Source organism: Chiloscyllium plagiosum, chromosome 25 (genome assembly GCF_004010195.1).
Source record: "Chiloscyllium plagiosum isolate BGI_BamShark_2017 chromosome 25, ASM401019v2, whole genome shotgun sequence".
NCBI classification, from domain to species: domain Eukaryota; kingdom Metazoa; phylum Chordata; class Chondrichthyes; order Orectolobiformes; family Hemiscylliidae; genus Chiloscyllium; species Chiloscyllium plagiosum.
This window is the reverse complement of record NC_057734.1, coordinates 48,233,372-48,259,626: the sequence shown is the minus strand read 5'-3', so window position 1 is coordinate 48,259,626 and position 26,255 is coordinate 48,233,372. Positions and strand designations below refer to the sequence as shown.

At 42.4% G+C, this 26,255-nt stretch overlaps 1 protein-coding gene across 1 annotated transcript in view; it reads right to left on the bottom strand.

The window, feature by feature from the left end:
* Nucleotides 1–26,255, bottom strand: part of ddx51 (DEAD (Asp-Glu-Ala-Asp) box polypeptide 51) — a 57,952-nt gene that overhangs the window by 20,079 nt on the left and 11,618 nt on the right. Inside the window, exons 6-14 of the mRNA XM_043716131.1 lie at nucleotides 25,983–26,054; nucleotides 24,963–25,069; nucleotides 23,636–23,744; nucleotides 23,171–23,316; nucleotides 17,720–17,933; nucleotides 15,377–15,492; nucleotides 15,081–15,197; nucleotides 12,312–12,413; nucleotides 10,275–10,338 (exon numbers count right to left, since the gene is read on the bottom strand). Coding sequence (XP_043572066.1) covers nucleotides 10,275–10,338; nucleotides 12,312–12,413; nucleotides 15,081–15,197; nucleotides 15,377–15,492; nucleotides 17,720–17,933; nucleotides 23,171–23,316; nucleotides 23,636–23,744; nucleotides 24,963–25,069; nucleotides 25,983–26,054 — 1,047 coding nt within the window. The remainder of the gene's footprint in view (nucleotides 1–10,274; nucleotides 10,339–12,311; nucleotides 12,414–15,080; nucleotides 15,198–15,376; nucleotides 15,493–17,719; nucleotides 17,934–23,170; nucleotides 23,317–23,635; nucleotides 23,745–24,962; nucleotides 25,070–25,982; nucleotides 26,055–26,255) is intronic.

Here is a 26,255-nt window from a genome sequence, read left to right as displayed (position 1 = left end):
CCTCCCCACTTCTTCAGTACTACCTGCCTGTCCACCTAACTTTGTATCGTCGGCAAACTTCGCTAGAATGCCCCCAGTCCCTTCATCCAGATCATTAATATATAATCTGAACAGCTGCGGCCCCAACACTGAACCCTGCGGGACACCGCTTGTCACCGGCTGCCATTCTGAAAAAGAACCTTTTATCCCAACTCTCTGCCTCCTGTCATCCAACTCTCCAAATGCCTCCTGTCCTAGTCTCTCCTACCAATGGAAGCATCTACTCTGTCCAGGCCATTCAGTATTCTGCATGTTTCAATTAGACTCCCCCTCATCCTTCTAAACTCTGAGTATAAACCCAGAGTCCTCAAATGTTCCTCATATGTTAAGCATTTCATTCCTGGGACTATTCTCATGAACCTCCTCTGAACATGCCCCGGGGTGAGTACATCTTTCCTGAGATTTGGGGCCCAAAACTGCACATAATACTCCAAATGTGGATGACAAGAGCCTTATAGAGCCTCAGAAGTACATCCCTGCTTTTACATTCAAGTCCTCTCAAAATAATGCCATCATTGCATTTACCTTCCTGACTATTGACTCAACCTGCAAGTCTTGAACATAGAACATTACAGCGCGGTACAGGCCCTTTGGCCCCTGATGTTGTGCCAACCTGTGGAACTAATCTGAAGCCCATCTAACCTACACTATTACATTTTCATCCATATGTTTATCCAATGACCATTTAAATGCCCTTAAAGTTGGCTAGTCTACTACTATTGAAGACAGAGAATTGCACGCCCCTACTACCCTCTGAGTAAAGAAACTACGTCTGACATAGAGTCATAGAGATGTACAGCATGGAAACAGACCCTTCGGTCCAACCTGTCCATGCCGACCAGATATCCCAATCCAATCTAGTCCCACCTGCCAGCACCTGGCCCATATCCCTCCAAACCCTTCCTATTCATATACCCATCCAAATGCCTCTTAAATGTTGCAATTATACCAGCCTCCACCAGCTCATTCCATACACGTACCACCCTCTGTGTGATCTGTCCTATATCTACCACCTCTCAATTTAAAGCTATGTCTCCTCGTGCTAGCTATCACCATCTGAGGAAAATGGCTCTCATTGTCCACCTTATCTAATCCTCTGATCATCTTGTATGTCTCTATTAAGTCACTTCTCAATCATCATCTCTCTAATGAAAACAGCCTCAAGTCCTTAGCCTTTCCTCATAAGGCCTTCCCTCCATTCCAGGCAACATCCTGGTAAATCTTCTCTACACCCTTTCCAATGCTACATCCTTCCTGTAATGCAACAACCAGAATTGTCTGCAATACTCCAAATGTGGCCGTACCAGAGTTTTGTACAGCTGCAACATGACCTCATGGCTCCGAAACTCAACCGCTCTACTAATAGTAGCTAACACACCATACGCCTTATTAAAAATCCTATCAACCAGAGTGGCAATTCTCAGGACACCGAGATCTCTACTCATCCACACCGGCAAGAATCTTACCATTAGTCCAGTACTCTATACTCCTACTACTCCTTCCAAAGTGAATTACCTCACACTTTTCCACATTAAACTCCATTTGCCATCTCTCAGCCCAGCTCTGCAGCTTATCTACTTCCCTCTGTAACCTGCAATATCCTTCGGCACCGTCCACAACTGCGACCTTAATGTCATCCGCAAATGTACTAACCCATCCTTCTACGCCCTCGTCAGGTTATTTATAGGAATGAAAAACAGCAGTGGCCCCAAAACAGATCCATGCGGTACACCACTAGTGACTGAACTCAGGATGAACATTTCTCATCAGCCACCACCCTCTGTCTTCTTATATCTAAGCAGTTTCTGATCCAAACCGCTAAATCACCTTCAATCCCATGCCTCCGTATTTTGTGCAATGGCCTACCATGGGAAACCTTATCAAACGCTTTACTAAAATCCATATACACCACATGAATCGCTTTACACTCATCCACCTGTTTTGGTCACCTTCTCAAAGAATTCAATAAGGTTTGTGAGGCATGACCTACTCTTCACAAAACTGTGTTGATTATCGCTAATCAAATTATTCCTTTCTAGATGATTATAAATCCTATCTCTTATAATCCTCTCCAACACTTTACTCAAAAGCAAAGCAAGGCTCACTAGTCTATAATTACCAGGGTTGTCTCTACTCCCCTTCTTGAACAAGGGAACAACACTTGCTATTGTCCAGTCTCTGGCATTATTCCTGTAGACAATGACGACCAAGATTAAAGCCAAAGGCTCTGCAATCTCCTCCCTAGCTTCCCGGAGAATCCTAGGATAAATCCCATCTGCCCCAGGGGACTTGTCTATTTTCACACTTTCCAGAATTGCTAACACCACCTCCTCATGAACCTCAACCCCATCTAGTAGCCTGAATCTCAATATTCTCCTGGACATTTTATTTTTCCTACGTGAATTCTGACAAAAAAAATAATCATTTAGCGCCTCTCCTATCTTCTTGGACTCCATGCACAACTTCCTACTACTGTCCTTGACTCGCCCCAACCTTACTCTATATAGCTTACCTATAGAAAACGTTAGGGTTTTCCTTGATCCTACCAGCCAAAGATTTCTCATGTCTCCTCCTGGCTCTTCTTAGCTCTCTCTTTAGGTCCTTCTTGGCTAACTTGTAACTCTCAAGTGCCCTAATTGAGCCATCATGTCTCATCTTTACAAAAGCCTTCTTCTTCCTCTTGACAGGAGATTCAACATCTTTAGTAAACCATGGTTCCCTCGCGCAACTACTTCATCCCTGCCGAACAGGTATATACTTATCAAGGACATGCAGTAGCTGTTCCTTGAACAAGCTCCACAATTCAATTGTGTCTATCCCCTGCAGTTCCCTTCCCCATCCTATGCATCCTAAATCTTGCCTAATTGTACCATAATTGCCTTCCCCCCAGTATAACTCTTACCCTGCAGGAACTGTCTATCCCTTTCCATCGTGAAAGTAAATGTAACCAAATTGTGGTCACTATCACCCAAAATACTCACCTACCTCCAAATCTAACACCTGGCCTGGTTCATTACCCAGTACCAATGTGGCCTCGACTCTTGTTGGCCTATCTACATACTGTGTCAGGAAAGCCTCCTGCACACAATAGACAAAAACTGACCCTTCTGAAGTACTCAAACTATAGCGTTTCCAGTCAATATTTGGAAAGTTAAAGCCCCATAACAACTACCCAGTTACTGCTATCCAGAATCATCTTTGCAATCCTTTCCTCTACATCTCTGGAACTTTTCGGAAGCCTACAGAAACCTCCCAACAGGGTGACCTCTCCTTTCCTGTTTCTAACCTCAGTCCATATTACCTCTGTAGACAAATCCTCATCAAACTTCTTTTCTGCTACAGTAATACTGTCCTTGACTAACAATGCCACACCTCCTCCTCTTTTACCACCTTCCAAGTTCTTACTGCAACATGCAACTACCAGTCCTGTCCCTGCTCTATCCATGTCTCCGAAATGGCCACAACATCAAAGTCCCAGGTACCAACCCATGCTGCAAGTTCACCCACCTTATTCCAGATGCTCCTGGCATTGAAGTAGACACACTTCGAACCACCTTCCTGCCTGCCGTTACACTCTTGTGACCTTGAAACCTTACTTATGACTTCACTACTCTCAACCTACTGTACATTAGAGCTACAAGTCAGGATCCCAACCCCTCTCCTGAAGAGGATTAGTAAATTTCACCCCCTATGATATTGACAGAATTGTGGACTAGAACTCCCAAATCTCTTTACACTTCAGATTTCTGAATTTTATCCCCATTTAGAAAATAGTCCATGCCTGTATTTTTCCTACCAAAGTGCATGACCTCACACTTTCCCACATTGTACTCCATCTGCCACTTCTTTGCCCACTCTCCCAACCTGTCCAAATCATTTTGCAGCCTCCCTATCTCCTCAATGCTACCTGTCCCTCTAGATGTCTTTGTATTATCTGTAAACTTATCCAGAATGCCCTCAGTTCCTTCATGTGGATTGTTAATGTATAAAGTGGAAAGTTGTGGTCCAAAGACTGAGCCTTGCGGAACACCACTTGTCACTGACTGCCATCCTGAGAAGGACGCTTTAATCCCCACTCTCTGCATTCTGCCAGACAGCCAAGCTTCTAGGTAAAAACAATGACTGCAGATGCTGGAAACCAGATTCTGGATTAGTGGTGGTGGAAGAGCACAGCAGTTCAGGCAGCATCCAAGGAGCAGTAAAATTGACGTTTCAGGCAAAATCCCTTCATCTAGTACCTTGCCTCTAACACCATGGGCCCTTATCTCACTCAGCCTTCTGTGCAGCAGCTTGTCAAAGGCCTTCTTGAAGTCCAGGTGGATAACATCCATTAGCTCTCCTTGGTCTAACCTGCTTGTTACTTCCTCTAAGAATTCTCGCAGATTTGTCAGGCATAACCTTCCCCTTGATGAAGCCATAGAACATAGAAAAATACAGCGCAGTATTTGGCCCTCGATGTTGCGCCGATCCAAGCCCACCTAACCTACACTAGCCCACTATCCTCCATATGCCTATCCAATGCCCGTTTAAATGCCCATAAAGAGGGAGAGTCCACCATTGCTACTGGCAGGGCATTCCATGAACTCACGACTCGCTGAGTAAAGAATCTACCCCTAACATCTGTCATATACCTACCACCCCTTAATTTAAAGCTATGCCCCCTCGTAATAGCTGACTCCATACGTGGAAAAAGGTTCTCATGGTCAATCCTATCTAAACCCCTAATCATCTTGTACACCTCTATCAAGTCACCCCTAAACCTTCTTTTCTCCAATGAAAACAGCCCCAAGTGCCTCAGCCTTTCCTCATACGATCTTCCTACCATACCAGGCAACATCCTGGTAAACCTCCTCTGCACCCGTTCCAGTGTCTCCACATCCTTCCTATAGTATGGCGACCAAAACTGCACACAATACTCCAGATGCAGCCGCACCAGAGTCTTATACAACTGCAACATGACCTCAGGACTCCGGAACTCAATTCCTCTACCAATAAAAGCCAGTACGCCATATGCCTTCTTCACCGCACTATTTACCTGGGTGGCCATGCTGCATTTGCCCTACTTTACCATACACTTCCAAGCATTCAGAAATCTCATCCTTCACAATGGATTCCAGGATCTTACCATAACTGAAGTTAGGCTAATCGGTCTGTAATTTTCCGTCTTTTGCCTTACTCCCTTTTAAACAGGAGTGTCACATTAGTGATTTTCCAGTCTTATAGGATCCTCCCTGGTTTTAATGATTCCTAAAAGATCACCACTAATGCCTGCACTCTCTCTTCAGCTAACTCCCTTAGAGCTTTGGGGCGTAGTCCATCTGATCCAGGTGATTTATCCATCTTCAGGCCATTCAGTTTTTCTAGGACCTTCTCCTTGGTGATGTCCACCATACTCAGCTTTGCCCCCTCACTCTCTTGAATATTTGGGAAAGTATAGATTGGGCAGGAAGACTAAATGGTAAGATACTAAATGAGCAGTGGCAGGTGTTTAAGGAGCTACTCAATTCCTCACAACTAAAATATATCCTCATGGGAAAGAAAGACGGTAAGGGGGCAAAACACCCATGGCTAAACAAGGAAATCAAGGACCATATAAAGTCAAAAACTAAAATATACCACATTGCTCAGACTAGTGGCAGGGTGGAAGATTGAAAAATTTCCAGACATAAACAAAGGGATACGAAAAGAAATAAAAATAGCTAAGATAAATTACAAAAGAAAACTAACACAAAATACCAAAAGGATAGCAAAAGCTTCTATAGGTAAAGAAAAGGAAAGACAGTCGCTAAAGTGAATGTTGGTCCCTTGGAAGATGAAAGTGGAGAGTTAATAGTGGAGGACACTGAAATGGCAGAAGTACTAAATCAATATTTTGCCTCAGTTTTCACGGTGGAGGACAATAGTAACATTCCTTTTAGAACGGGCAAGACAGAGGCAATAGAAACAATCAATATCGATTGGGAAAAGGTACTTAGCACTACTGAGATTGAAGAGACAAGTCCCCTCACCTGATGGCATACTTCCTAGAGTATTAAATTAAGTGGCAGCAGAGATAGTAGATCCATTGGTTACAATATTCCAAAATTCTCTGAACATAGGAAAGGCTCCAGTGGATTGGGAAATGGCTAACATAAAGCCCTTATTCAAAAAGGGAAGGAAGCAAAATGTGGGAAATTACAGAACAGTTGGTTTAACATCTGTTGTTGGGAAAGTGTTATAATCAATTATCAAGAAAGCAATATCAGGACGTTTGGAAAGTCAAATGCTATCCATCAGAGTCAGCAAGGCTTTATGAAAAGTAAATCACAGTTGACTAAATTTTCTAGAGTTCTTGAGAGAAGTAACAAGCAAAGTAGATAATGGGGATGCTGTAGATGTAATTTATCTGGACTTCTGAAAGGGGTTTGATAAGGTGCGACACAAAAGGTTAACTCACAAGGTTGGATCATATAGGATTAGGGGTAATTTATTAGCCTGGTTATTAGGAGTAATTTATTAGAAAGGCTGATGGACAGAAGACAGAGAGTGGAGATAAATGGGGTTTTTTCTGGATGGCAAGACATAACTAGTCGGGTGCCACAGGGTTCGGTCTTTGGTCCCCAGCTATTTACAATCTATGTTAATGACTTGAATACGGGGATAGAAAGCTCTATAGCCATATGACAAAAAATAGACAGCATAATAAATTGCAATAAGAACCTTACAAATGGATATACATTGGTTAGGACCGTAGGCCAAAATATGACAGATGGAATTTGACATGGATAAGTGAGAGATAATGCATTTTGATCGAAAAAATGGGAAGATGATCTATTGTCTTACTGGGGAGAGACTTCAGGGTGCTCCAGTGCAAAGGGATCCAGGTGTATTCATTTATGAGTCACAGAAAACTAGCATGCAGGTACAGCAGATAATAAAGAAATTGAATGGAATGTTGGTTTTTATAGCTAAGGGAATAGAATATGAAGGGAAGTATTGTTGCAATTATACAAGGTATTAGTAAGACCGCACCTGGAATATTGTGCACAATTTTGGCAATGGAGACAGTTCAGAGGAGGTTCACTAGATTGATCCCAAAGATGAGGGGCTTATCACATGAAGAGAGATTGAAAAATTTAGGCCTATACTCGAGGAATTCAAGATGTGGATAAAATAGATGTGGAGCAGATGCTTCCACTTGTGGGGTATTCTAGGCTGAGAGGTCATAGTCTTAGGATAATGTGTAGCAAATTTAAAACAGACTTGAGGAGAAACTACTTCTCCCAAAAGATTGAGAATCTGTGGAATTCACTATCCCAAAGTACAATGGATGCTGGGGCAGTGAGTAAATTTAAGGGGGAGTTAAACAGATTTTTAATTGATAATGGGTTGAAGGATTATGGAGAGAGGGCAGGAAAATGAGGAGCTTATCAGCCATGATCGAATGGCGGAGCAGATTTGATGGGCCGAATGGCCTAATTCTGCTTCAATATCTTATGAACTTATGAAGGGAGTCAAGGCAGAAAATGAGGCTGATCAGATCAGCCACGATCTAATTGAATGGCGGAGCAGACTTGATGGGCCGAATGACCTCTTTCGGTCCAATGTCATATGGATAATTTCATTGGTGCTGTTTCCTGTTGTTACTGGAATTGGAAAAATTAACATGATTTACTTCCAAATTCCATCTTTCTCTCACCCTCATCTGGTCCATCTCTGACTCTTCCCTTCCTTGACTTCTCTGTATTAATTTCTGAGGATACAGTCTACCAATCTTTATTACAAACATATTGATTCCCATAGTTACCTTGATCAAACTTCTCCATACCCAACTTCCTGTGAGGAATCCATTTCATTCTCCCAGTTTCTTAATCTCTGTTGAATCTAGTCCAATGCTGCTACTTTCCACCAGGGTAACCCAGACATGTCCTGCATTTTCCTCAACTGAGAATTCCTCCCTTAACATCTTTGACACAGCTGTTCAATCCATTACCCATCCTTCTATCCTTGCTCCTTCTCCCCACATTCCCACTCCATCTCCCAGAAGAAAAGTCCTCACTTTTCACTCTCCCAGTCTCTGCATTCAAAGGACTATCTTCTGCCATTTCCACCATCTCCAACAGGATACTACCACAACACATCTTCCCCTCCCACCCATATTCCCCAGGGACGGTTTCCTCCTTAACATCCTGGTCCACTCCATCACTCCTAACACTTCCTCAATCCCCTCCAGACATCTTCAAGCAATTACAAAAGGTGTAACATTTTTCCTTTCACTTCCTCCCTCCTCATTGTCCAAGGACACAAATGTTCCTTCCAGGTAAAGTAGTGGTTTACTTGTACTTCTTTCAATCGAATCTACTGAATTTGCTCGTCACTATGCAGTCCCTTTACATTGGTGAGACCTAATGCAGACTGGGTGACTGTCATATGGAACACCTCCACTCTGTCCTTAAGGATGACTCTGACCTTCCCGTTGCTTGCCATTTGAATAAAACATCTTGCTCCCATGCTAACCTTTCTATCCTGGGCCTGCTACACTGTTCAATAAAGCTCAACCCTAGCTGGAGGAACAATACCTAATTTTCTGCTCAAGCATTTTACAGCCTTGAGAACTCAACATTGAGTTCAACACCTTCAAACCAAGAACTCTTTCCTCCATTTTAAGATACCCCCACCCTCATCCCACCCAACCTATCTGTTGTACTCAGAGCAGACCTGACCCATTTTCTCCTTTTTCACACCAATCATTAACATCCAATTCACATCTCTATTATTCCTATACTCCCATTAGCACCCCCTTCCTTTGCTCTGAGCAACTGTTCCACTTGCACTTCCTTCTCCTTTGTCAGCACCATAAAACCATCATTTTTCAACATCTTTCAGTTCTGAAAAGGAGTCATATCAAACTTGAAACATAACTCAGTTTCTCTCTCCATAGGTACTGACAGACCTGAGTTTATCCAGCATTTTCTGCTTAAATTTCAGATTTCCAGCATCAGCAATATTTTGCTTCGATTAGGTCAAATGCTGCCTTGATGTTAAAGGCAGTCACTCTCACATCATCTGTTGAGTTTAGCTCCTTTGTCCATGCAATGATGTCAGGAGTTCAGCAGCACTAGCAGATGCCAAACTGAGCATAGGCGAGGATTGTTGTGCATAGTTTAATAGTCTTGTCAATGATTCCATCCATCACTTTCTGATAATTGAAGGAATGATAATTGGCCATGTTGGGTTTGCCCTGCCATCTGCGGACAAGACATAACTAGGAATTGTACATATGGTTTTGGGTAAGTTTCGGTGTTTGACTGTGCTAGAACAGTTTAGATAGAGATGCAGTGTTTCTGGATTCCAAGTCTTCAGGAAGCTGTCACAGCCCAGAACCTTCGCTACATGGGAACAGCATGCAAAGTCAGAGAGACCAGGAGGAGTGCAATGGAATCATGTGATCAAAAAGTGGGAATCTGAGACACAGGGCTGAAGATTTAACATGATCAATATCACGTAACATGAGTTGGCAAACCAAACATGTGGAAGGATCTGCTTCTAGTTCCTTCATGATGTTACTTTTGACCCGAATTTTTTTTTTCTTGGTCTGGCCTCCGTCTGGCAATCTTTCCCCAATGAGTATATATACTGGAAGCTGGTGTGGGTGACTTCTGTCTGTTAACATTCAATTGGGACACTGCTCCTCCAAGCCTTCTCCTCACACCAAAACAACCTGCTCAAATTATTCTAAAGATATGCTTGAATAAAGTCTGTGTACAATCATACTCCCTTGTCAAATGCTGAATTCAGTAACTGATAACTATAAAAGCCAAGAAAAGATTCAAATTAATCGGGGGTGGCACAGTGGCTAGTGCTGCTGCCTCACAGCACAAGGGATCTAGGTTCAATTCCACCCTCAGGCGACTGTGTGTGTGGAGTATGCACATTCTTCCAGTGTCTGCGTGGGTTTCCTCCAGGTGCTCCGGTTTCCTCCCACAATCCAAAGATGTGCAGATTAGGTGAATTGGCCATGGTAAATTGCCCATAGCATCAGGGATGTGTAGATTAGGTACAGTAGTCAGAAGTAAATGTAGAGTAATAGGATAGGGGAACGGGTCTGGGTGGGTTACTCTTTGGAGGATTGGTGTGGACGTTGGGCCAAATCGCCTGTTCCTACACTGTATGGATTCTATGATCGATGATCTTAAATCAGAAAAAGGCTTCATCAAACGGAAAGGTTGTAGTGGGCATGGTTCCCAGTAACTCACCTGCATTTTTAGGAGGAGTGTGAATGCGAGCCCAGCTTTTCCAGCTCGAGCAGTTCTACCAACTCTGAAAATCAGAAAATCAATACAGAAAATTACAACCAAATAGGAACAGAGAACACAGGTAGAACATGTACTAGCATCTGAACCGAAAGAGCTGAAAATGTGTTGCTGGAAAAGCGCAGCAGGTCAGGCAGCATCCAGGGAACAGGAGAATCGACGTTTCGGGCATAAGCCCTGGCTCATGCCCGAAACGTCGATTCTCCTGTTCCCTGGATGCTGCCTGACCTGCTGCGCTTTTCCAGCAACACATTTTCAGCTCTGATCTCCAGCATCTGCAGACCTCACTTTCTCCTCTGAACAGAAAGAAACAGGCGAAGAAGTTCCCAAGTCAATTTGCTCAATGTTCTTTATTCAATAATCCCTTTACCTCACAATTAATTCGTCCAAAGACAGTGGTTTAATACTACAGTTTTCTCTGAATTGGTGTGGATGTAGCAACATGAACTTTTAAATTCATGCTGTAGTCTATAGGGTGATAGAGGGTCCATTTTTCTTTCCATCACATGGCTGGCCAGGAATCGCTCTCACTCTAACCATTTTCCGGTTGATACGGAGATGCATTCATACACTATGCATTCGTTGGAGAACCTAGACAGTGGTCTGTCCTTTCGCCTGAGCCAGTTCTCACTGTACTGAACCAGTGCTTCTATAGATCAAGATACTGCCATCTTTCAAATAACAAAACTTTGATACTGGTGCACACTTCTGTCTTTCCTTAGTGTTATAGAACCGCTGGCAACGGTGTGGACAGGCACTGAGGCAGGGAGCTCGAGCAGTTGTGCTGGCACCTCCAAAAACAGGGAGTGATGGTGAGTTGGAGCAATCAGATTGACCCTCTTTGGAGAAAATAAGGTTGCCTTTGGGGGAAGGTGGCCTGAAGAGAAGCAAGTGCAGAACAAGGACTCAACCCACATGTTTCATTCACTGTAAATACTTCTTGTTTAACCTTAAATTTTACACTATGTTTGTCATCATCTGATGCCAATCGAATAATGAATTCCTGTCTCTGGATCTTTGGGTCTTCCAGGAGTTCAAATCTCACGTTACACCAGTTTTGGAGCATTAATCGAGAACTGGGATACACTTCAGATATGGGGTTTCAGTGCTGCCAGGTGCTATGAATTCATCCCCTTGGAATGACTCCAAATTGAGGGGGACTTAATGGTATCATAGTTATTGTCACTGGGCTAGTATTCAGAGGACAAGGCTCATGCCCACAGCAGCTGGTAGAATTTATATCCAATGAATGAAACTAGTTTTGTTTTTCAGATTCAAACTCCCGTGACTGAAACCATGCCTGGGAAGGAATTCTGCCATCCTAGTCTACTTGTGGCCTTTGATCCACTGCAATGTTTTTGATTTTTAGCCAGCCTCGGGAGCGGCTTAGCAAAACAGCCAGTTCAACGGGCAATTAGGCTTTGGTCAGTAACATTAACATTCCAAAAAAGAATAAAGAAATGTGATAGATCTGTCCCTAACCAAGTTACAAATCGTGGTGCTCTCTGCAGGTATCAACTGAAAGGATAGACTGTGTAATTTCAACATTTCAGTATGTCCCACCATTACTCTTTGTGACATCCTGAGATAAGGATGGGCTGCTAAAAACTTTCAGAACAGATTCTTTGGAGTACTGTGTATACCAGTGCTGTGGTATTGATCAATATCCTATTACAGTCTGTTGATTAAAAATCGATGGAGATTATAGAAAGGTACATCATACAAACAGCTGCCATGTGATTCTGAGAGTACTAGGCTAATCTACTGACAAATGATCCATCATATCCATCAGATTGGACTGGTTTCATTTACACAGGAATTAAAATTCATCAGGTACAAAACAGGTTTAATGGCTTCCTGGATTCCTTTCTGGATACCAAATGCTGCCATTTGATACATCAGTGAAATGTGTAATATCAACATCCTTTCAAAAGGTAAGAACGGAAGGCCATGCAGTTATAAGCTGAACCAACTGCTTACCTGTGGATGTACGTCCTGATGAACTGTGGGGCATCATAGTTAACCACACACGTGACACCTTTAACATCAATTCCTCTAGCACTTGCATCTGTGCTGATCAGTCTGAGGGAGAAGGTATTGCAAATGAGATGATAATAACAAGTTGGATTCTAGTCCATAATTACATCGGCAAGGCACACTATCAAAGATTAGTCTCTTTAATAGTCAGACAACTCTAGTAAGCAAAACAAAAGTCACAGATATTTACACACCAGCGTTAGGGGGAAGGAGAGAAACCTAGTGTGAATCTTCTAAACACTTCAGGCCTAATTTTCAATTTCTCTCCAAAGCCTGTGGATTTCCCAGCTCCATGGCCATCTCTCCAATACCCTCCTGTTTGGAACTCTCCAATCAGGTTCCCATTACAACCACATCTCTGACATCCCTGACTAAAGTTACAAAATATTCTCCATGACTGACCACTGTACATTATTTCTCTTCATCCTTTCTGCAGCTTTTGACAATATCACTCACACCATCCTCCAAAGTCTCGTTTTCCTTGACCAATTCAAATCATATGTAAAGCATTTCCAATATTAACTTCATTTCCCACCTTACATGTTCAATTTGAGAGTTTGCCAAGGATCTTTCCTCACTCTCCACCCAGTCATCATTCTGACATGGTGATACCATGCACAGAAACGGCATCAATTTCTACATACTAAGGATCTTTCTCACCATAACTCTCGATCTCTCTATAACTTTTGATCTCTCACACTTAGCCCAATGTCCAGTTTTGGACAAACTCAAACTTCTTCTAAATGTTTGAAACACCTAGTGCATTGTCTGTGAACCCCAGACAATGGATTTGTGAGTAGTACTACTCAGACCCCTTGGCATCATAGTAGCCCACAAACCCACCAATACACTAAACAGCAGCTAATGAACTTGAAAGACCCTATACAGACAATGAGCAAAACTAACGTCATTTACAAAATACTCTGCAAGGGCAAGGACTGTAACAAACACTCCACTGGACAAACAGGCAGAAAACTAGCCACCATGAACACCAACTAGCCACAAAAAGACATGAGCTGAAAATGTGTTGCTGGAAAAGCGCAGCAGGTCAGGCAGCATCCAAGGAACAGGAGATGGAAGGCTTATTCCCGAAACGTCGATTCTCCTGTTCCTTGGATGCTGCCTGACCTGCTGCGCTTTTCCAGCAACACATTTTCAGCTCTGATCTCCAGCATCTGCAGCCCTCACTTTCTCACAAAAAGACATGACCCTCTCTCACTAGTATCCTCACATACGGATGAGGAAGGACACCACTTCGACTGGGACAATACATCCATCCTAGGACAAGCCAAACAAAGACACGCACGAGAATTCCTAGAAGCATGGCATTCCAATCGGAACTCTATCAATAAACACATCGAGTTAGACCCCATCTACCACCTATTGAGAAAAGGAACAGGAAGTTACTTCACCTCAGGAAATAACATCACCAACCCAAAGAAACCCAAACATATAAATAGAAAGCAAGAATTTTCAGCATTGCTTCGCATGAGGTCCACTGAATATGTTACCTAGCAAGGTAATGAAACCTACATCCAAAACCTCAAACTGAGCTACAAATCTTCTCAAAGCCCGCTAGGACTATAACCTGGTGTCGTGTGACTTCTGACTTTGTTCACCCCAATCCAACACTAACACCTCCACGACATTGTAGATGGTGGACAGACATTGGGGAGTCAAGAGTGAGTTACTGGCCAAAATATTCCTAGCCTCTAACCTGCTCTTGTAGCCAGTACGTGACAAGTCTAGCTGAGTTGCTGGTCAATAGTAAACTCGAGGATGTTTTTAGTGGGGGAGTTCAGTGATATAACTCCATTGGTTATCAAAGGACAGGGGTTAGATTATCTGGCGCGAATGTTATTTATCACTTGTCAGCCCACACCCAAATATCGTTCAGATCTTGTTGCTGTGTCTGGATGGGATGCTCTTCAGAGGGTCAGTGCAGACTTGATGGGCTAAATGCCCTCTATATGCATTGTAGGGATTCAATGATTGGTCACTTTTCATGTCTTATGGTATGTATTATGGTAACCTTGCCCATCTCTGCTACCATCCCATCAATACCATTGTGGGTACCAGAGTAGATAATTCCAAGACTCTTATGGATAGTCTGTCAGGATAGTCTCCTATTCTGAAAAACTTCAGCTTACCCATCATTCTACTTCCCACATCCTGACTCCCTTCAAGTCATATTCACCACCGCTACAGACTCACTGATTTATATTGCCTTCCAGGATCTTAATGACTAAAATGGAACAGTTTTAACCTTGCATTTAAATCCCTTCACAGCCTGACCCCTCCCTTTATCTGTAATCCCAAATAACTGAAATTTAGTTTCCATCACTCCTGAGTCTGGAGAGTTATATAACTATCACCTCGCCATTGGCAGCCACTCTTTCTGTAATGTAGGACACATGCCATGGAATTCCTGCCCCAAACTCCTCTACCTCACTCTTCAGTTTTAAGATGCTCAAAAGTTAAAGCTTGAACCCAAAATTCCTGACCCCGCTCCTTTGTTAGTTTGTTGCCGTACATCTCTCTGAACTCCTTAGAATATTTTTCTAGCTTAAAGGCATTACATATAGGCAATTTGATGTCTCAAATACCTTTAACCCCTTACCATAACAGCAATCAGTACACAGATACATACATGCCAACTAAACAGTGACAAATCAAAGCCGTGAAACCATGTGATCACAAGTACACACTTACATTTGGAGTTTTCCTTTCTCAAACTCTTTCAGTGTCTTTCGTCTTTCATTAGGGGAAAGCCTGGAAGAAAATTCTGCCACTTCTATGCCACCAAAGGCACAAAGTAAAAGATACAACCTGCAACACACAACAAAACACCTGAGAGACACTGACCAATGTGTCTAAATAGAGACACTGATCACAGATTGTAAACACAGACAGCTCAGTATCACACTAACCTTTGTATGCAAACATAGACAACTCAGTGTCACACAGACCAAAGATACGATTAGCTTGACCAATAATACAGCGGTTACCTGTGTGATGCATCTCTGGAGTTGGTGAAACACAAGATACGACTGAATTTCATTCTCAGGGCAAAGTAGAGGATTATCAGAGGCTTCTTTCTAAGATTGCATGGGACAATGAATTCCTGTAAGAGACAGAGAAAGACCTTTTTTGGTAAAGTTTAAAATTATACATCTTGAAAACTGCAAATAGAAACAGGTTTGAAATATCTGCTGTATGGGAATGTCAGCTCATCACTGAGTCTATCACTGAGTGTAGCAGAGGGAACAACATTGGCTTTAGAGCAAAGATTCCCCACATTAGTTAAGCAAGCCAAGAAAAGGCCCATGATGGAAAGTCTCAAATTATTACCAGATAACTCACCGGCTGGGGATTATCATTCACAGAAACCCGACCTGAGCACTTTCCAAAATGTTGCTGAACCTTATCACTGGGCCATATTTCCTCTCCCATTCATAAGAAGAAATGAAACAAGAGGAGGTGGCTATTCACACCTCGAGCCTGCTCCATTCTTCAACCAGATCCTGGCTAATCCTCCATCTCAATCTACTGACCGCAGTCTTGAACATACCCAGTGACTGAGCTTCCACAATTCTCTTAAGAAGAAAATTCCAAAGATTCATTACCTCAAGAAGGAAATTCGTCATCTTAGTCCCAACTGGCCTACCTTTTATAGCTACAAAGGGCAATGATTATGGGATCCTGACAGGAAAGAATTGGAGATAAATTTAGAAGAACAACCAACCATGACAGCATTTTTGTTTGTGGCAGAGGTCATAGGATCTCCATGACCTTCTATCCAAACCTTCAAGAACCTCCTGCCTTGCATCTGGCAGAATTTGCAAATGGTGCACAGGACTCACCAGCCATCTCAGAACAGAAGGGAAGCAAGTCACTCTCAAACCCAAGAAACTGCCTGTGAATATGGAGAGAAATAACTGGAGGTTTGAGCACCCCTCAGATAGTCTCATACATACTAAAGATTGTTGGAGGCTAGGGTTAGGCAATCTGCCCTCACCCTTCCCCAGACCCCCCCGAACTCCTGGTCTCTCAGTTATTGAGCTCCCCTATCCCCTACTCTGAAATTTTCTCCCTAAACTTCTCCAACTCCCTCTCCACTGTTAAGACACACAAACAATACCAACTTGACAGAACCTTTGGTCGCCCATTCTAGTATCTCTCTTTATCACTCTGGCATCATTTTCATATTCAAGTACACATTCATGGTGCAATTTGGAACATCTTTCTGCACTACAAGTGTTATAGAAATGCAGTTAGTTGTTTTGCTATACAGCAAAGGACATTGAGAGACATCTCTAACTAAATACGAGGCTTGTGCTGGTAGAGTGGTTGGAATCACTGCAGTGAGTCATCAATTTGGGTTTGATTCAGAGAGATGTTCGGGGAAAGATAACAATTTACTTTTTCCTGAAGTCAAGGAATCATGTGTGTGCTAACCCTCTCCCAATGTATAAGAAAAAACCTGAAATTAAACAGTTCCAATCAGGTCTGAATGGACCCCCAAATCACAGAATTGGGTTAAGTGGTACCCTGTGAGCAGTTGGTCTTATTCCCCTAGACAGTGGGTGCTACAGCATGTTATTCACCTTGGTATTGTGTACAGCGAGCTGTAGCATAAGAACCTCAGCTTCACTCTCAGTCAGCCTCTGTTTAACTCACTCTTTGTTCAACTCTTCTGCCAGAAATGACTCAAGCTTAGTGAAATCCCTGAGCCAGTCTGTGTCAGGTGTGGTTCAGTGGTAGATCTCTGGTCTCGGACTCAGAAAGTTGTAGTTTCAGGTCTATGTCCAATGCTACCATTCCTGAAGAAGGGCCTGTGCCCGAAACGTCGAATCTCCTGTTCCCTGGATGCTGTCTGACCTGCTGTGCTGTTCCAGCAATAAAGTTTCAACTTTGATCTCCAGCATCTGCAGACCTTACTTTCTCCTCGTCCAATGCTACACCCAGTGAAGTCTGAGAGAGTGCTGCACTTATGGAAGGTGTCATTTTTGGATTAGATGTTTAACGAGGTACCCTCCAACCCCACTCTCAGGAGGATGCAAGAGATTCCACAACACAGTTTTGAAGAGGAGCAGGGGTATTTTCCCCATGGCCCACCCAATCTTTATCCCATAACCAACACAGTAAAACAAACTGATTATCTTATTGCTGTCTACAGGAGGTAACCTGTGCAAATTCAGCAGTTGCTTTTTTCTACATTATAGGAGTGATTACACTCACAAGCACTTCATTGGTGGTAAACAGCCTTGGGGCATGAAATAAGCAATACAGATAGGCATTCTTTCTTTCAACATCAAAAGACATGGGAATTAGGTTGAATCAATACTCACCGTCAGGCCCTCGGGCAAGGTGTACTTCTTTCCAATGCTGTCCCCAGGTCCTTGGAGTTCACTCTGGGTCACATGGGTCTCACTCTCCAATGGTGTGTAATTGGAGGTGAAGAGTTGAGGTTGGTGCAGTGCCAACTGCTGCAGTTTCTCAGAGTCCTGGGTGAGGGTGGCAGAAAACAGCAGCTTCTGCAGGGGCATCTGCAGTTGGGAATGGCTGTGGAAGGTAGTCTGCAGTTATTAAGAATATACATACATTGCTAATATGTGATGGAATTAAGAGACAACAATTAGACAATAGGTATTCAAGTCAGAAAATGCACAGACAGTGATGTCATGGTTGTGTCACTAATCTAAATGCCCAGGTTAATGATCTGGGATTATGAGTTCAAATTGCACTACGGCTGCTATTGAAATTTAAATCCAATTAATAAATCTGGAATGTAACCTTGATTACTGTAAAAAATAATATGGTTTACTTAAGCCTTTCGGGGAGCAAATCTACTAACCTTCTCCAGTTGGGCCAACATATGATGTGGTTGACTCTAAACCCCTGAATGGCTTAGTAAGCCACTTGGCTTATTAGAGATTTGCAACAAATGCTGGCCCGGCTAGTATAGCTATAAACCACCAGGCAACAAAGGAAAAATATCCTCCTGTAAAAGTGAAGTGAGCTGAGAACACCACAGCAACTAATCTATTAACAGATACTAACACTTGCCCAGTTTGTTTACAAAGTCAATTTTTTATTTATGAACTGTCCCCAAAAATGTAATACACATAAATTGAAATTTGCTGTCACAGTGACAGTCATAGGAACCGTGAGTCACCATGAATATAAAGAGTGTTTATCTGGGAATTAAGCAGTAATATTACCTATTCAAATGATCAAACCGTTGATTTGCTTTCTGAGTTGGTATATCTGACAGCCATCCAAAAATTCTTTTTTTAACCAAGGGATCTATAGAAGTCATTTTGAAGGACTATTCCAGATTACCCATACTGAAATAGTCTTCAAAATTTTACAAACCATCTACTAATAAAAAAACGAATAATTTGAAAAACTAAATAAAACAAATAATTTGAAGAATGAAAACGTTACAGCATCGGTCGTAACTCAGTGATGGCACTCCCACCTCTCAAAGGGTTCAAGTTTCTACTTAGCGCTAATACACGCTGACACTACCCAAGTACTGAGGGATTCTTTTGAATCAAATGTTAAACCAAAACTTCATCTTCCTCCAGCAGGGATTGAAGGATTATTAAAAATCCCGGCCCTACCCAGAGCTATGACTATCAGAAGGACTTGCAACAATAGCAGTACATGCTATACCAATCAACTCATTCAAAAGTAACAAGATAAACATTGTTACTAGGTGTGGCTAGGTAGAGATTTCCCAGTGACAAGGATGAAGAAACTTTCGAGTATACTCTTTCCTCAATATAAGTAAATAGAACAGTGCCCATGATAACAGACATTAAGAGTCTGTGGAAGATAGAGCTCTAATAGACCAAAACGTCTTCTGTTTATGTTGTAGTCAACCTAAAAGAATAAATTGACAACTTACAGTAACACTTCATGTATTTCCAAAAACTCGATTCTCAAAACAAAACAAACAAAACAACAAGGAAGCCCAGAGGCCACACACAGGAATAAACAGCCTCTATGACAGGTATATCTGAAGTCCAAATGTGAACTCACCAAGATTATGAGATTAGATTAGATTAGTTTAGATTACTTACAGTGTGGAAACAGGCCCTTCGGCCCAACAAGTCCACACCATCCCGCCGAAGCGCAACCCACCCATACCCCTACATTTACCCCTTACCTAGCACTATGGGCAATTTAGCATGGCCAATTCACCTGACCTGCACATCTTTGGACTGTGGGAGGAAACCGGAGCATCCGGAGGAAACCCACACAGACACGGGGAGAACGTGCAAACTCCACACAGTCAGTCGCCTGAGGCGGGAATTGAACCCGGGTCTCTGGCGCTGTGAGGCAGCAGTGCTAACCACTGTGCCACCGTGCGCCCGTATATATAATTACAGCACAAATCACCCTTACTCCTATACTCAAATCCTCTTTTAATCAAGACCAATATAGCAGTTTACCTTTTAATTGCTTGCTTTATCTGCATGCTAACTTTTAGTGACTCTTGGCCAAGGACTGCAATTAAAAGTAGGGCCTTGGACAGTGTTGTAGAACAGACACCAAGGGGTTAATGTACATAATTACATATGTATTGAAGATGCATCATATATAGCTAGGATGGTTAAGAAGGTGTTTAGCACACACGCCTTCATTGCTCAGACCTTTTGAGTATAAGAGTTGGGACATTATGTTGAGATTGTATGGGACATTGGTGAGGCCTCTTCTGGAGTACTGTCTCCAGTTCTGTTTTCCCTGTCGTAGTAAGGATATTATTAAGCTGAAGAGGATTCAGAAAATATTTACCAGGATGTTGCCGGCAATGGAGGGTTTGAATAATAAGGAAAGGCTGTATAGGCTGGGACCTCTTTCACTAGAGTGAGAGAGGTTGAGAGTGACCTTATAGGAGGTTTATAAAATAATGCGGGTTATAGATAAGGTGACTGTCAGGTGTCTTTCCCTTAGGGTGGGGATTTCAAGACCAGGGGACATACTTTTAAGGTGAGAGGAGAAAGATTTTAAAATACATGAGGTGCAATTTTTTTTTTAAACACAGTGTGGTTAGTTTGTGGAATGAACTTCCAGGGGAAGTGGTGGATGTGGGTACAGTTCCAACATTTAAAAGGTATTTGGATAAGTATACGAATAAGAAATGGAGGGACATGGGCCAAGTGCAGGCAAATGGGATTAGTTTAGTTTGGGATTATATCAGCATGGACTGGTTGAACTGAAGGGTCTGTTTCCGTGCTTTATGAATCTATGACTCCCAAGTCCTTTTAAAGTTCAACATTTCACAGCTTCTAAATATTTTTTAAAAACCCCTTTTTATTTTTCTGATGCAAGTGGACAGACCCATATTTCTCCACATTGTACACCAAGAGCCAAATTGTTGCCTATTCATTAACGTCTTGAAATCCCTCAAAGCATCTTTACATCATAATTTCAACTCACACCTCACCTAGTTCTGAAGTAGGGTCACTGAACCCAAAACGTTATCTGCTCTCCTGCCATAGATGCTGCTAGACCTGTTGAGTTACTCTAGCAATTGCAGTTTTTATTTCACACGCCACCAAATTGTCTGGAAACTTATAAATATTATTTGGAATCCTCACTTCCAAATTGTTGATATATATTGTGAAGAGCTCGGGCCCATGCACTGATCTTTGTGGTGCTGCACTACAAACAGTCTGCCAGCAGGAAATAGCCCCTTTATTCTTCCCTAAGGAATTAGTGTTTGACATTTGAGGAATAATTAGTAAGATCAATGAGGGGATAAACAGTGAAAGTAGCACATTTGGATTTACAAAAAGCATTCAATTAGGTGTCAATGAAGTGATTATCACATTAAATTTGGAGTCATGAGGTTCCAGATAATTGAGGATTGGTTAATGGATAGCAAACAGTAGTAATAAGTGGGGCATTTTCAGGTTGGCAGGTTGTAACCAGCAGGGTTTTACAATCTATGTTAATGACATATGAGGGAGCAGAGATTACATACATTCAGATTTACTGGCAATTGAAAGTTAGATTGGAAAATAAGTGCTGAGGAGGATGCAAAAAGGCTACAGAGAGATATGGACTGGTTACCGTATTTCATTTCCTATGTTCGTGCCTATTGAGAAATTACCCACTTTGGCAGGAAAATATAAGTGGAAACATTTTTGAATGGTGAAAGACTGGGAAATGATTGCCAGAGGGACTTGAATGTTCTTGCAGATGAATTACAGGAAGGTATCATGTGGGTACAGCAAGCAACTAGAACGGCTTTGTTACAAAGAGCAATTAAAGAGTATTACAGTAAGAAAATCTCACTACAAGTATACAGGGAATGGTGAGGCCACATCTGGAGTACTTGTGCAGTTTTGGTCTGCTTAAGGACAAACTTATTCCTCAGGGAGTGCAACAAATATTCAACTTCTCCCTGGAATGAGGGGCTTGTCCTGTGGAGAGAGATCGAATAAACCAGACAGGAGCTCTAACTGAAAGACAGAAAATGCTTTGATGGACTGACAGGATAGACGCTGAGAAAATATTTCCCTTCGCTGCAGAATCTAGAACAGAAGTTCTTGGTCTCAGAATAAGGATGAGACAAGCAGGACTGAGATGAGGATTGTTGTGAATCTTTAGCATTCTGTACTTCAAACAGCCATGGACAATCAGCCACTGAGTATATTTAAACAGATGTCGATAGATTTTAGGTATTTAGGAAATTAAGGGATATGGGAGTGGTGTGGGAAGGTGCAGCCTAGGCAGAAGATCATCCACAATACTTTCGAATGGCAGAAAAAGTTTGAAGGTCCAAATACAGTCATAGGGATGTACTGCATCTTACAGCATGGAAATGACCCTTTGGCTCAACACGTCCTTGCCAATCACATATCCTAAATTAATCTAGTCCCATTTGCCCACATTTGGCCCATATCCCTCTAAACCTTTCCTATTCATATACCCATCCAGATGCCTCTTAAATATTGTAATTGTCTCACCCTTTACTGCCTCCTTAGTTAACTCATTCCATACACGCACCACCCTCTACATGAAAATGTTGCCCCAAAGGTCCCTTTTATAGCTTTCCCCTCTCACCCTAAACCTGTACTCTCTAGTTTTGGATTTCCCCACCCTGGGGGAAAAAAACCTTGGCTATGCATCCTATCCATGACCCCATGATTTTATCAGCCTCTATAAGGTCACCCCTCAGCCTCCAATCCTCCAGGGAAAATAGCCCCAGCCTATTCAGCCTCTCCCTGTAGCTCAAACCCTCCAACTCTGGCAACATCCTTGTAAATCTTTCCTGCACCCTTTCAAGTTTCATAACATCCTCTCTATAGCAGGTGGACCAGAATTGAACACAGTATTCCAAAAGTGGATGAACCAATGTCCTGTATAGCTGCAGCATGACCCCGCAACTCCTATACTCAGTGCACTGACCAATAAAGGCAAACTTAGCAAATGCCTTCTTCAAATGGCCTACTCCAACTCCTATTTCTTAACATCTTGTGTTCTAAAAAAAAAATCGCCCAATTTCAGTTTTGAAAGATTCAATTATACCATTGTCCAGAGTCTTTTGGAGAAGTGTTCCAGATTTCTAATATAATTTCGGAAGCAATGTTTCCTGATTTTTTTTCCTACCACCAAACTCAACCACAAATCAACCAGTGTGACAGTACTCCCTGCTGCAAAACATGATCATGCCTGACATAAACCAAAGTTCTAATGCAGCCACTGATATGGTGTTTTGCTCTTTGTAGTTGCAGCCCTAACATTGGCTCCATCTCATTCCCTAGGGACACTCAGTCCCTTACCTTGCAGCTGTGCAAACTCCTGGCTTTGTCCTCTGGAACAAACTGTCTGAAGCTGAACATTCTTTCACTTGGTATACTGCATTCTCTACTTTGTTCAGCCAATCCTGGTGCATATTATCAATCATTCGATCTGCCTCATCGATTATCTGCAACACAACCACATTCCAGGTTATTAATATTTAGGCTAGTAAATCTGAAACATCTATCTTCTTTAGCAAAGGGGAGGGAGACATTTAACATCATTCCTCGGAACAGGAAAACTGAGATGCCTACCGCAGTTCAACATCCAGCCAACAGATATTTCCTTGGCTCACTCACAGTGGCTGCCTGGAGGACCTTACTGGAATGTGACTGGGATGTGTGAATCAATTGGCATCGTTAATTGTAAAGCCCTGGAGTACAGCTGAACTGCTAAGAGAGCGGTAGTTATCCATTTTCTTTAGATTGAAGTCGGTCAAGCCTTACCAAGAATCGGAGATGCCGCAGATCGAATCCATCTGTTTTGGCAATGTGATCAACCAAACGTCCTGGAGTTGCAACAATGATGTCTGCCAAGCTGCAATAGCCAGTAAACCTGTGGTAACAAAAGCAGGAAAACTGGCTAATGATCACAGGCATTAAGGAACCTTGGCTCATCAATTACAAAACTGCATCTACAGTCAAGGCCATCAATGCACTTACGTCAAAAAACAGGGTCTTATACATGTAATTAAAAGCTAATTAAATACTGGCCAAAAAACAGGGTATGCCAAGAATCCAGTTTATACTGCTATCAGGTAATGTTACCAGCCTGCTGCTCTAGCTCTTCAGTGGAGTGATAATTTCCTGCAAATGGCTTGCCTTCCTGCACTGTACCATTACTTCCAAAGTCCCACTAGAATCTCTCCTTAGTTCACTTGCCTCTTCCACTTGGGATGGGCAGATAACGTTGGCCCATTCAGCAATGCCCAAAGAAGACAAAACCAAGGCGGATGGGTAGGAGGAAGGGGAGGGGGATAATGAGAGAGACAGACAGAGCGAGAGACAGAGAGAGAAAGAGAAAAAGACACTGTCCAAACAACAAGTCTCATGCCCCATTTAAATTTCTCTATGCTGTTTAAAAACAGCCTGACTTGGATTAGCTCCTCACACACAGGACTCTGCAGCAGTTCTGACTTGAATCGAGAACCCCTGGGAGGAAAGTACTAAGCTCTGTTGAAGTGGGAATGGCCTCATTTTTAAATACTTCACAGAAAATCATTCTGCTGGGGGGGATAAGAAAGAGCTGAATGATCTTAGAAAATTCAGTGGGGAGATTCAGTTTTGGACTAATGCTTCCCAAACTTTTATCCAAGGTGGTTCCATGTTAATGCCTTAGACTTTGTGAGATACCAGAGTTGCATGGAGTGGGAGTGGTCAGTAGGTACCAAACAGCTGGTAAATACCCACTTTTTACAGTTTGTGGTTGTAGCAGCAAACCGGCCTGACAGCAACAACTAACTGAAGCCCAGTATAGAACAAAAACAAACATCTAAAGATTTTGCAGCTTTAAAAGCTCATTCTACAGCCACATTATTGTCTCAGAGTCCATAATCTCACTGGGACTGATGGTCCTTCAGTTGGGTAGCCTGAGTTGTTTGAGATAAAGAATGAGTTCAAGGAGAGAACAGAATTTCTACTTCAGAACTGAACAGACGTAGTGAAATTCCAAAGGCATGCATCGGTTGCTCTGCTGCAGTTATATCACAATCGTGAAGTCCATTCAAGCACTCAAATGTGTTAACTAAAAACAAACAAAATTAGAATTACTTACGTATGCTCAACAAGAGAGGCCTGCTCCACAGCAAATTGTTTCTGTCCAGCAACAATCACTACTTTCAGACCCAGGCCTTCAGTATACCTTTTGAACACCTTACATACCTGAGAAAAATAATAATCATTTACGTGAGGTGTTGTGGGTTCTCTGAATTATTCAAATCTTTTGGTCAATGTACCACAATGGTTCATTAGCCTTTGATCCATTTAATCATTAGAAAATGATCTGTCTCTTGAAGGAGTTTTCACCACTTAAGCAGTATGAACTGCAAGTGAGGATGGGATGAGATAGGGAACAAAGAGCACAGCTGTCCAGTAGAGCCACCCATATTGTCTGCACAGACATGCTTGCCACTTCGGGCATGGCAAGGTTTTACTTTGAATAGCCAAAATCAATTCTCTGATTTAGAAAATACATTGATTCTCCAAAAATGTACACATTTGTGTCAGTGTCTCTCAATCAGTGTCTCCTGATGTTTGGGTTCACAGAGTACATAGCTCAACATCGGCTGCTCATGTACGCTTCCTAGTGGTATGTTCACAGAGTAGACCGGACAGAAGTTGCAAACAGTACTGTATGTAGACAGGACTTGGGTTTCTTAACACTACCTCATCATAGATTTAAGCAAAGGTCACTTGGAATGGAAAATATAAATATTTTCAAGAAAAGCATTTTTGAATTTAAATTGAAGTCCTGCACACATCTCAAAAACCTTTTCTTAAAAAAATGTATTTAGATCAGAGACAAGTTTCTGAGCCACTGATGACTTTGAGGTCTCCAAGTTCAGTGGCATTCAAGAGTGAACAGAGTTACATCTCCTTCTCAACTGATCTCTGCTCAGCTCTTTCCAGTGACGAGGCTGAGCTGGAGAACACAAACCAGAAGGCTGCACAGTCAGTTGTATGGATTATCAGGATACCACCTGTCACTCCACCATCATGCATCTCACCATCCCCAACAAACCAACAAGAGTCAAAAACCAGCCAGAACCTGACGGAAGTAACTCCTTCCCTTTACCTGCTGAGCCAGTTCCTTGGTTGGGAGCACAGCCAGGGCTCGAACTCTGCATACCACACGGCCCATCAGCGCCTGCAAATGAAACCTGGATTTACTCAGGATGCACAGGAGAAATAAGCAACAATAAAAAGCCTACATTAATCTAGCAGCTCCCAAGATTTCAGGTCATACCAAACCAAATGAGGTACATCTGAAGTATAGTCACTGTTGAAATATGACAGTCAAGTCGTGTCCTTTTGGTCCTCTCAGACAGCAATCTAATAGTAGCATGCT